Source organism: Lissotriton vulgaris, chromosome 11 (genome assembly GCF_964263255.1).
Source record: "Lissotriton vulgaris chromosome 11, aLisVul1.2, whole genome shotgun sequence".
Taxonomy (NCBI): Eukaryota; Metazoa; Chordata; class Amphibia; order Caudata; family Salamandridae; genus Lissotriton; species Lissotriton vulgaris.
In genome coordinates this window covers 104977147-104990239 of record NC_141699.1, presented here as the reverse complement: position 1 = coordinate 104990239, position 13093 = coordinate 104977147, and the positions used below count along the sequence as shown (strand labels likewise).

Here is a 13093-nt window from a genome sequence, read left to right as displayed (position 1 = left end):
CACAGAGTGGGTCTGCATAAGCTCATTGTGGGGACTCTCCCAGAGCCCCCAGGATGGCTCCATGCCAGGTCCAAAGCCACAGAGGCGTCTGTGGCACTATCTATGGACAGGGTATAACAGCTTGTACAGCTGCGCACAGTGACCTCCAAGACTTAGTTCTTTTGTATCTTTCCATTTCCATTATGCCACCTTTCGGCACCAGAAGCCCTCTTGAGCACCATCTACTTCCTGAACCCTGAGCAGCCTTAGGGGGATTAGCCATCATTTCACCATCTCATCTCCTGCCCTCACCCATCTGGGAAGCTTCCATCACACCTCTTTGGTCCCTTCTGCGTCTTTGTATTGTCATTCTTCTTTCCTCGTTGTTTATCTGCGCAATATTGCCCTCATTTTATTTGACACTCATGGGCGCAACCCTCTGTTGTCAGAGCTGTTCTTCTGCTGGAACGATCGTGACCCCGCATTCCCTGTTCCTGGCACTTGAGCTCTTGCCTACCCTCCAAGTAGGCAATATGACGGACCCCCACCTTCTTCTCACTTGAGTTTTAACTCTGATCCACACTCCTTCCTCTCTTGAACAGAATGGTTCTTTTGTTAGCATGTGATGACCACATGTTCCACTGCTGTGCCTCATCCACTCTGTCGGTTTTTTTGTTTGCATTAAAATGACTTCTCATTCCTCTTGTGTTTTAGTGGGACCTGCTCCTCCTGCAGCTGCTATCCCTCGCACCCCTTTAAGTCCAAGCCCTCTGAAGACGCCCCCTGCAGCCGCAGTGTCCCCAATGCAGGTAAGTTCTGGTTCTTTCAATGTGTGCAGTGTGTGGCCAGCCTCTGGAGGCGTTGTAAGACCTGTCACTGTGAAGTCTGCATGGAACTACCAAAAAAGTTTCACTTTGGAGAAAACGATTTCGTAATTCCGACCATATCCACTAGATGGCGAGATATGTACAGCATGTAAAGGCTTCATAGCGGTACAAGCTACAAAGCTGGAATTGTGGGTTAGTGACATTTTTAAGTTCTTCCCTGGTAACTCCCTTCCAATCCTGAAGTGTACACCTCCTCTTCCAGCTGTGACTTTATGCCAAACTTCTAACCACGAGGCGCTGTACACTTTCGGATCCTTCCCAAAGATTCTGGGATGTTGGGGGGTTTGGGTGGCGGTGGATAGGTGGAGGTGGGGGGTGGAGGAGGAATTTGCATAGCTGCCTTCTTTCTGTGACCTGTAAAGTTCCGTGTGTATAAGCCACACTTCCTCCAACAAGTGTTCATGAAGCGTAGGCGCTACCTTTCACCATCAATAATAGCTGCCGGTGCATGTCTGCACACGGACCGGCTCCTTTCAGTTTTGTGTACTGCAGCCAGGTCTCGGAGAAGAAAGCCTCCTTGCATGCAGTTGTAAACCTGCTGCACGCATGTTTTACTCTTGTGCAGCAGTGTACTGCGGCAGGCCTCTCTCCACGCCCCACTGATCGCATCCTGCTGTGCACGGTTGGGATGAATGACCTGATACTGTCTGATCATGGAGTATGAGTCACCTGCTGAAATGAAGGTGGAAATGCATCCCGTATAAGAACTGCTGATCAGTTAGGGTCTGCGTTAGAACTCCCCGTAGATAAACAGGTCTACAGGACCTTGCATCCAGACCCTGTGTGACCAAAAACCCTCCCGACCAGCTTGCTCTACTCCTTGTCCGCACTATAGACCCCGTACCTGCCACCGGCAGAGCCAGTAATGGTTAATTTCCTAACTCCGAGTTACCTTGGGTATGTTGTCACCTTTAATCTTGGTTCTTGACACCTCGCCCTAGCTCTGCCAGAGGTCTTCTGTTGGTTCGCGGTAAGACTGGCATCCATCAATGCTGTAGACTTTGCCTAGATGGCCGCCTCCATGTACTCCAAAACAGAGATGCCGCTGGCTGTGGTGTGGCATGCCTGTGCTGCTGTGTCCCTCGCCCATAGTTTCCTCTTGGATCTCTTCCATGATTGAGTTGGCTGGGATCAACTTGTTGCCTTGAAAACAATTCTGGTTCTACATTTTTTCGAAGTGATTCCTAAACCCAGACCTTTCGCTGCTAAACAGACACCATGGCCATTTAAGCTGCTTAAACATAGTTTTTAGCTCTATCTTTAAGGAGAACAGGCGTCTGGTGTAACTGTGCTGGATGTTAGATTTGTGTCCAGGGGCGAGCATACATATGTCTTATCCACCCCATCTCTGTTGAAATACAATGACCATGGCTCCACGTTTTAACAGTCCATCTGTAAAACACGTGTTGGACGACATTGGCTAGCCTATTTTCACAAGGGGTGGTATGAGCTAAGAGCAGACACTGACGCAGAGACGTACAGCAATCCAAGAGACAAACAGAAAGACTCTGCTGTAAGGTTTAGGGAATTGACAAAGCAGATCCATGACACACATTGAAGCACAATATTCATTCATAAACAATGGAGCCAACCACTATAACGTTTTACATTTGATAGTAGATAACCTGCCCAAACTACCAGGGAAGATGGTTACTGGGACGTCTGGGTAGAAACTGTGGAGCAAATGTGGTAGTCTCAAGGAAATAATATCCAAAGACTCATGGGAATGATGAGAACAGGTATAAAAACATCATTACTTTAAAGCTTGCATCCATGTCGTCCAATGGGGACATTGAAGATGCTGTTTGCTACTAAGGTTTCACAGGGAGCCATCAGGTAACATCTGACAGCATAGCGAAGAATAGTTCTCCAGTATTGGCTCTTCCATGGATTCACATGCTTGAATCATCCCTATCGTTGGACTCCCACTACGACGACGGGAATGGTTCAAGCATGTGAATCTATGAAATATACCGATACTGGAGAACCGTAGTTACGGGTAAGTAACTCCTTTTCTTTCCGCTATTTATGCTGGGGTGGTGTACTTTGTGAAAACAAAATGTGATTGGTGCGATGTTTGATTAATCTCAACCACTGTGATTACATGGAACTGCTTCTCAGCCCATCGTTTGTTTTTGTCGGTTAGGTGTAGCTTGAGTTCTGTATCACAGTGAGCATGGGATCCATGTGTTGCCGAATCGCGTTTAGCAAGTCAAAATGAGAAAAGCAAAAAGTGACAAGGAAAGGCTTCAATTAATCTCAGCCTTCAGTGTTAACGCCTCAGGGTGTGACAGATCACTCTTCGGGTCTGTGAGCAGTGCGCATAGACTAGGAATCAACTCTTTCACAGCATCAGCAGTCACCAGATCATCATAAATGGTATTTCTTCTACCCTGATCCATCCCCTGCCCACCATGTTCTTACCTTCTTTCCCTTTTCCTTCACCTTCCCTTCGAACTACAGATTCCTTTCATAGGTGTAGTCTGATTTCCTTTTCCTTTCCACGCTTGCCAACATAATTACCTCTCCATTCAACTTTGACTATCTGCTCAGGTTCTGCAATTTGCCTGGAGCAGACACCATAACAGGTACCCTGGACTTTGTGAAGAATCGCAGGATCTGGGGCCGTATTATAGAAGTGCCCTGGGGCGCAACAGGTGTTTGCTCCTGCTTTGTGTGCCCCTGGGGCAATTTGGTATTACAGAAGGTGCTGCAGATGCTTGTGCATCTCCTTCTGTAATGCTGAAAGCACTGGGGCACATACAGCGTCACCGCTTACTCAAGAGGATGTTCCCTCGTGCATGGGGGTGTGGCCCCATACAAATGAGGAAATCCCTTTGCCTCTGCGCCCACGCCATATTTTAGACACGTGCACAGAGGCAAAGAAGCTCTCAGGAGGCGAACAGATAGTGCGCCCCCTGGTTGAAGCCCTCTGTCAGGGGGAAAGGGGGTCCTGTGGACCCCAGACATCAAAGGGAGGTCAGGCGGGTGCAGCCACTCACTGCACCCACCTGCATGGGGGGGCTCTAATCCCCTTTAAAAGTGCAGGCTGAAAACACGGAGCCGCTTCATAGCAGCTCTGTTTTTACATGAATGTGCTGCCCCCAGGACAGCACAAGTTCGCGTTTGCCCTGGGCATTCACCCTAATATGGCATATTTTTCTTAATTGCACCGGGCGCACATTTTAAAACATACGCCCGTCACACTCAAGGAAATGTGCTGTATGTATAATACATCCCCTGGCCTCCTAAGGAAGTAAAGCAGTTTCACGCACCAAGCAGTACTCTGGTTGTTTAGATACATTTGTTCTAAACTGGTAAACATGTGCTGTGCTTTCTTTGTTAAACAGCTGAAGGTTTTAAGGTGCGCTGTGTTTTCTTGCTCATAAAATTAAATGTTCAAAAGCACAGTTTTTGTAATAAAATGGCTCAAATCGTGCCTTCATACTTATGCCTAACTGTATATTTCAAGAGAATTTGTCACTAAAAGTTTAAACTAGATCTGTAGAGCGTTTTATTGTGGCCACCTATATCATGTATAATCTTGTGGTTCACTCTCATGTCACTACTTGGGGTTATTGAACTGATCTGTAGGAACTGCCTGTATACAGTACACACCATTGGTTTCTTCCCTGTATCTCTTTGGTATGCTATACAGGGTAATTTTCATCCTGGCAAATAAATACATTAATTTAAAACGCATGCATTCTATCCCTCACTCCTGCTTCACTTCACTGCAGTCTTAGATACAGCAGTGTTGGAAAGTGGGTTATTGGTAGGGGCAAATGTAGGTCTGCCACAGGCAATAAGGCCACTAACACATGATAGGACTCAGCATTGGTCTTAGAAAAGTATTCCTTTGCTCAACCCTTGGTAACGTGGCTGCGAGCAGACAGGCTTAACTTCAAAGACAGGTATGTAAAGCATTTAAAAACACAATTTCAGTAAATAATTAAGACACCACACAAAATAAAAATTCAACACCAATTTATAAAAATAGGTAATATTTTTATCTTTTAAATGACACCAAAATGAAAATAATCCTCTGTAGGGAACCCGATATATGAATTTTTAAAGATTAGTCACTTTCTAGTGCTTAGAAACCAACAGCGCCCCTTTAAGTCATTTTTGTTTTCTCTGTCAGGGACACACCTTTATAAATTGTTCTGAAGAATTCTCACCACTGTAGTGGGCCGCCTTCTTCAGCAAGCGGGGTCCAGTTAGAACACCTTCCTGGAGTTCTCCAGTATTAGGGGTGTCTTTCATAGATTCACATGCTTGAATATTCCCGTCGTCGAAGTGGGAGTCCCATGGTACATAAAATAGCAATAATGCTAAATATATATATGTAAATATATGTGAAAACAACATAATACATAATAAAAGAAGAGGTGAATACAAATGAAAAAACCTCCAGAACAATTCCTACATAGGAATGCATGGTAAAGAGAAAAACCACTTGTAACACATTAGTGTCATTATGTTAGTCCAAACTACAGCCAATCAGGCGCAAGCACCCTCTAGAACCTTCTCAGAAGCCCAAGTCTTCAGATTTTCTACCGCACGTCGTGTGAAGGGAGTCTCCCTGAGCTCTGCTCAGTTCTTTGCTTCTAATCTTCTACTTCCAGTCTTCTCAACATGTCAAGTAAGAAGTCTTTATTCAGACCTTGCTCTTCTTGTGGGAAGCTGCGTCTTTTTGATAAAGACCCCCACCAGAAGTGTATTTATTGTTTATACCCTGACCATAGGTTGGCAGCTGCAAGTTCTGTAGAACTTTTTCTACTAAAACTTTGAAGGACAGGGAAGGCCGTCTTCTCCTTCGGCTCCAGCGTCTTAAAGACCAAGAACTCTGTTCTGTCAGATGCAGAAAGTTTTCACTCTGATCCTTCTTCAGCAGCCTCTAAGCGTGGTAGTGTTCAGGATGTTCCTTCTCCTTTCCTGAAGAGGAAAAACTGGCCTTGCCTCTGGCCTCTGTGGTGTCTCCTACCACTTCTTCTACCACTGTGCCCACGAGACCTGGCGCTCAGGCGTCTTCTGCTGCCTCTAGGAGTGTTTCCACGCCTCTTAAGGTTCCATCGTCGACTGTACCATCTACGAGCGTCCCGACGACGAGAGCCGCAGTGTCTTCATCGTCGACGACGACATCAGCTTCTGCTTCGTCGACGACGGTCTCGTCATCAGCGTTCACGTCGACGAGAGTTTCTTTGTCTTCTCAGCCTGTATCGTCGACGATCCCCATCACCTCGTCGACGAAGAAACATTCCTCGTCTACCAAAGCCATCCAGAAATCTTAGTCGTTGACTAAGATTTCGTCGACCAAGGCTTCGTCGACGAAGACTCCGTCGGCCAAAGCCCCGTCGATGAGGTCTACGGAGATTCTGTCTGCGTCTACGACTCCGTCGACGACTGCACCATCGACGGCTATACCGTCGTCGGCTGTACCGTCGACGACAACGTCTACGATTCGTCCGTCGACGTAACTCTGACGGCGACTCCGTCGACGGCTACACCGTCGACAATGGATTCTTCAAAATTGACTGCCAAATCAACACCGTTGACGATAGCGTCGACGGCACCTTTGGTGCCTTTGAAGTCTTCAAGATCCTCTGGAGCTGCTGATCATTCCCAACGTCGCAGTAAGGCTCCGTGCCACCAGTTATCTGCTCCGGAGCTGCAACCACCTTCTCCAATGTTTGCCTCTACCTCTGAGCATGACACTGATTCTGAGAATGAAGATGACACGTTTGGGGCAGCCCATAGTCCCTCTGATTTGATCATCAAATGTCAGGAGTCTGACGCTGATGACGATGGCGGAGACCAGGAGTCTCAACCTGAAGAACAGTTTGTTCAAGTCCCTATGGCTACATTACCAGTGTCATTGATTTCCAATCTCCAGCATATGCTGGATGATTACAACCGTCGTTTCCCAGCAACGCCGCAAGGTACTCCTGTGCAATCACCTGCTGCTATTGCACTACCTCCACCGTCTCTTCCACCAATTTTACCGCCAACAACGTCGTCTCAAGTTCAGACGTCCATCAGAATTCAAACGACTGTGTATCCGCAGGATGCGGATGATAAGGCGGTTCCGGAGCGAGAGGATGGAGAGGTCCCTGAGGATTCGGATGAGGATGCAGTCGAACCCGGTATGGCGGAGTGGGACGACTACCTAACGCAGACGCCATCTCCTCAGCATGGAGACTCTGGTGATTCACCTCCAGTTGATATCGCCAGTTTTCATCTTCTAATGGACAAAGCGGCTCAGCGTTTCAAGTTACCTAGAACACTTCGTGAGGAGGACTGTTTCCTTTACGCTTTTAAAAATAAACCTTACAAACAAGTCCACACGATTCCAATCATCGATTTTGTTTGGAAGGAAGGACTTAAACTCATGCAGGCTCCAAACTCTTTACCTGCTCAGATGCCGCGCCTTGAGAAGAAATACAAGGCCCCAACCGGTTCTCCAGCATGCTTGATCTCTCACCCTAAGCCAGACTCAGTAGTGACTCAAGCTGCGCAATGTAGAGCTCGGAATCCAGCGTCTCCAATCACCGCGGCTCCTGATAGAGAGGGTCGGCGCCTAGATGCTATTGGCCGCAAGTTTTCTACCATGGCTTCCACTTCTGTTCGAGCAGCCAATGCCTTAGCCATTTTGGGGCGCTATGACCGACAAATGTGGTCGGACATCTCTACGTTAGTGGATCTAATACCGGAGGCCTCCAAGGCGGACGCTCAGCAGATTCTTCAAGATGGGAAGAGAGCATCGGAAGAAATGATCGACTGTGCAGTCGATATTGCTGGTACAGCTTTCCGTCTGCTTGCAAGTGCAGCTGCCCTCCGACGCCAGGGTTGGTTAAAATTCACCTCCTTCCGGCAGGAAGTCCAATCCAGGATCTTTGACATGCCGTATGATGGTGAGTCGCTGTTCGGGTCTCACTTAGATGACGCTCTGGAGTCCATTAAGAAGGACACCGATACAGCCAAATCATTGGGCACGTTACAATTCCGAAAACAGTCCTTTCGAGGTGTGCGCGGACGCGGCACTTCATCCAATTTTCGAGGAGGTCAACAGTACCGCTCATACAATCAGTACAACGGGCGTTACGCATCCAATCAGCAGCAGTCCAATCGTCAGCAGTCCTCCAGACCCTATAGGGGTAAATCCTCCTATCGCGGATCCACTCCTAAGCGCCAATGACTTTTATCATCCCCAAAGTGTTGGAGGTCGAATCTCTCTGTTTTATTCCCAGTGGTCCTCCATCACCTCGGACCGCTGGGTTTTAGACCTTGTATGAAGGGGTCATACCGTAGAATTCGTCGAGATTCCTCCTCGTACTCCACCATCTGGCCCGTCTCCTCCACACCTCAAGGAGCTTTACCATCAAGTCCGTCTTCTTGTTCAAAAAGGGGGCAGTCGAAGTGGTCCCTGTGCATCAAAGAGGAGAGGGGTTTTACTCTCGATTCTTCCTCATACTCAAGAAGACTGGAGACTGGCGGCCCATTCTGGATTTGAGGGCTCTCAACCAATTCCTCAAGAGCCAGTCTTTCCGCATGCTGACATTACTAGAAATCCTGCGTCTTCTATCCAGCGGGGATTTCATGACCACCATAGACCTTCAAGACGCGTACTTTCATGTCCCGATTCTCCAACAGCATCGCCAGTACCTGCGTTTCAAGGTGGGACAAACGCATTATCAGTTCAAGGTTTTGCCCTTCGGACTTCAATCAGCTCCTTGTGTGTTCACGAAGGTACTGGCTCCTGTGGTGGCTCACCTGCGTCTCCAAGGTGTTCAAATCTTCCCATACTTGGACGATTGCCTCCTCAAATCCCAATCCCGCCATCAACTGTGTCAGGACACTCGACTTTGTCAGCAGGTATTTCAATCCCTGGGGTTGGCAATCAACGTCGAAAAGTCACAGTTTGCACCACTGCAAACCAGAAATTTCTTGGGAGCTATCCTAGACCTGAGACTATCAAAAGCGTTCGTCTAGCACGAGCGGCGACAGAAGATCCTTCGTCTGGTCTCCCTCATCCGAAGAAAACAGTCCGTTTCTGTTCGGACGTTAAAATCATTTTTAGGGATGGCATCATCTTGTATCGCACTGATCCCAAATTCCAGGTTGCGAACCCGTCCCATTCAGGAGGAATTAGACGGACAGTGGCGTCAGGTCTCCGGGTCCTTCAACGACCTAGTTGCATTCACAGCCCGCATGAGAAGGAGTGTACATTGGTGGGCGCAGCCAACCAACCTGGAGATGGGGACGTCGTTCCTCGTTCACCCACCAGATCTCACGCTCACGACGGATGCCTCTCTGGAGGGCTGGGGCGCTCATCTACAGGGCCTATCCATCAAAGGCAAGTGAACTCAGCCCCAACGCAAGTGGCATATCAACAGGCTAGAGTTGATGGCGATCTTCCTAGCGCTCAAATCATTCCTACCTGTAGTTCACGGAGAGTCAGTGCTTATCCAAACGGACAATACCACCAGCATGCACTACGTGAACAAACAGGGAGGAACCAAGTCCCCACACCTGTCTCGCTTGGCCCAGTCAATCTGGGATTGGGCTCTCGGTCATCCGATCGCCTTGACGGCGGTCCATCTGCCGGGCGTGTCCAACATACTAGCGGACTCTCTAAGCAGGTCCACATCATCGGCACACGAATGGGAACTGCACCAGCCGACTCTGGATCTTGTGTTCCACCGATGGGGTCGCCCAACTCTGGACCTCTTTGCAACGCCAGAAATTCGAAAATGCCCATCCTACGCAAGCTGGCATCCCCACCCCGGTTCGTGTGAGAATGCCCTTTTGATAGATTGGTGCGATCTATTCGCGTACGCTTTTCCTCCGATTCCGTTAGTACCGCGGGTGCTGTGGAAGATGCCGAGGCAGCCTTGCCACATCCTACTGATCGCACCTCGTTGGCCCAGACAGGCATGGTTTTCGGAACTGCTTCTGCTGTCTGTGCGAGCCCATCCCTCTGCGTCCTCGTCCAGACCTCCTAACGATGGACAGAGGCCAAGTGTGCCATCCAGATCCCTCCACGCTACAGCTATCAGCATGGAACCTGAGCACCTTGAATTCGCACACTTAAACATATCTCAAGAATGCAGGGACATCCTCGCTCATGCTAGGGCTCCGTCTACCATCAAAACTTATAAACTCAAGTGGAAAAGATTCTGTCATTGGTGCGTAGCAGCAAATGTCCATCCAATCCATTCTACTCCGGAGCAACTTCTTTCGTTCTTCTTAAGTCTCGCTCAGTCTGGACTTTCATATGCCACCTTGAGAGTTTTCCTAGCTGCAATCTCTCGCTTCAGACACAATGGCTCTTCCTCCCTCTGTTCATCCAGAATCATACGCCAGTTCTTCAAAGGACTCTTCCGCAAGTTCCCAACTGTTCGGCGCCCTCCTCCACCATGGCACCTCAATGTTGTACTATCTCAACTTATGAAGACACCGTTTGAACCTATCCATAGGGCTGATATCAAGTTCCTCACCTGGAAGGTTGCGTTGCTGTTAGCCTTGACTTCATCTCGTCGCGTGAGTGACCTTCACGCTTTCACTATCAAGCCACCTTATCTACAATTCAAACCAGACGGCGTGGTGCTTCGCACCAACCCCTCTTTCTTACCTAAAGTGCCTACGGATTTTCATCTGAATGAGCCTGTGTTCCTAAAGACTTTCTTTCCGGACCCAAAGTCTCCGGCGGAGCAGCCCTTACACTCTTTGGACATCAAACGATGCCTTAAATTTTACATTGCCAAAACTGCCTCTTTCCATAAGTCCGACCAACTGTTCATTGCTCATGGGCGACTGCGTAAAGGGCATCCAGTTACCAAACCAACAATTGCCCGTTGGCTTTCTTCAGCCATTACCTTCTGTCATCGACAAGCAGGCAAACCATTGCAGTCTTCAGTGAAGGCCCATTCTACGAGGGCTATGTCTTCTTCCACTGCGTTGTTTGCTGGTGTGCCACTTCATCAGATTTGCCGTGCAGCGACATGGGCCAGCAGGCACACCTTCACCAAGCATTACTGCTTGGATGCCATCAATGAGGCAGATACCGCAGTGGGGCAGGCAGTGCTTCATCATCTTTTCAAATAAGGTGAGCCTCTGTTCCCTCCTCCTTGTGTCCTCCTGTGATTGCTATTATTGTTACATGACTGTATTATTACGGTCTTTGGCTTTTTCCATATGTGCCTAGGAATCTTAGCTCTACGGAGGTTACTGCTATCTATTCTGCATGTGAATCTATGAAAGACACCCCTAATACTGGAGAAGAACAATTGTTACTTACCTGTAAAGAGGTGGTTCTCCAGTATTGGTGTCTTTCATAGATTCACATGCAACCCACCCTTCCTCCCCTCAGAGGCTCTCTTCTCCTCATGCACTCTAGGTCTCTTAGGTGCTACGAAAATCTGAGGACTTGGGCTTCTGAGGAGAAGGTTCTAGAGGGTGCTTGCGCCTGATTGGCTGTAGTTTGGACTAACATAATGACACTAATGTTTTTAGCATTATTGCTATTTTATGTACCGTGGGACTCCCACTTCGACGACTGGGAATATTCAAGCATGTGAATCTATGTCAGACACCAATACTGGAGAACCACCTGTTTACAGGTAAGTACCAATTGTTCTTCTGCTTGCGGGTCCCAAAGTATCCAACACACAATCCAAGGTTCTGGAACCTCCAAGAGGGTCCTTGAAAGTGTGAAACTTCAGTTCCGTAATTCACTTGAACAAAACCCTTACAATTCCACTGGTACTCCAGGCTTTGAATTATTTGTGTGGCTGTCCAGGTGAGCTCTGTTAACCTGTAGCTTGCAGGGAGTTCAACTCTTGAGTCCTTTGGCAGCAAGGTAATCCACAGGGCTGTAGTTTCAGATGGTGCAGTCTTCATAGGTCAGGCCTTAGAGTTCCTTGCACAGCAAAACTTTCCAGCAGGGCACTTCTTGCTTCATTCAATTTCAAGCAGCAGATCTGGAGGGCTCTGCCCCTCTCAGATACTTATTCAAAATTTTCTGGGTCAAGCACCAGGTCACTGCTGACCAATGAGAGCAGGGCAACTCCTCATAGTTATGACCACATCCTGTGGAGTGTGACATTAGTTTGTCCCAGAGTGCATCATTCTTCCAAATCCATAATGGCTGATTTTCCAGCAAGGAGGTAAGAGCTGGCTAAACACACCCCCTACCATCTGCACATACCTTCCTTAAGCCTAGCCCTGACTCTGGGTCAAGACTATCATAGTGGACTGAAACCCAGGCCTCCCCTCTGCCTTTGAAGAGCATAGTTTACTACGCTACCTCCTGGCCTGGCATTCCTATAGAACAGCACACTGCCCTCCCAGCAACCCGGCTAATCCACTTAACTCTGACCAATCAGGGCAGACCACTGAAAGGCTGAATTTGGACTTAAAAACAAGAACGTTTTATAACTTATTGTATGTACACTTTAGGAGAAATTCAACAAAATAATATTGTTGGATTTGCTACTACCATTCTGGGAAGTCTTTGAATGGTCCGACTAGTCCTTTCCTATCAATATTTATTAATCAATCACTTCCTGCCATGTTAACCTATGGGCCATGGGGTTTGCAATGGGGAAAATGACCTGGGCCACTTTTCAAGACTAGGGCTTATAAAACCATATTTAATAAGTATTTCCCTAATTTCTACCGGACCCCCACCCCCTGTGCACCTAGGGGAGACTTCAGGGGTTCTGAATCTGCAGAAATATTGCAGATCATCCTTACCCAATTCTTCTAGCATCAAAGTCGAGTTTGAGCAGCTCTTTAATACAATGTGGGGAGTGAAATGTAAAATTTCACTTTACCCAGGCATATAAAAACTCATTTTATAAGGGCGCTCCTTATAGATAACTGTTCTCCCACCTCTAGGATACCTAGGGGGGACCCTGGGGGTCCCTAATATGCAAAAACGTGGTAGGTTTTTCATTTCTAAGGGCCCCTACCCCTAAAGTGGAGTTTGGGCACAATTTAATGTTTAAAAGCTGTCCTGGCCACCAGGGATGCTTTTAAACTGACCTCAGGCTTCAGCACTGCACACATGCTAGTGCAGAAAATCTGCTGGCCTCTAAACTGCCATACCCCAGGGTCCTGGGGACTTCTAGGTAGTTTCAATCCCCTGCCCTATTACATACTAGGGGCTTATGGGGTAGGTCATGCCAATTGCAGGGGTACCCCACCATACCATAGTGTACCCT

General features: G+C 47.9%; 1 protein-coding gene across 2 annotated transcripts in view; it reads left to right on the top strand.

Moving 5' to 3' along the window:
- Positions 1-13093, top strand: part of SPECC1L (sperm antigen with calponin homology and coiled-coil domains 1 like) — a 480979-nt gene that overhangs the window by 257430 nt on the left and 210456 nt on the right. For both annotated transcript variants that reach the window (XM_086942800.1, XM_086942799.1), the window contains one exon: positions 694-788. In XM_086942800.1, the coding sequence (XP_086798926.1) occupies positions 694-788 (95 nt within the window). The remainder of the gene's footprint in view (positions 1-693; positions 789-13093) is intronic.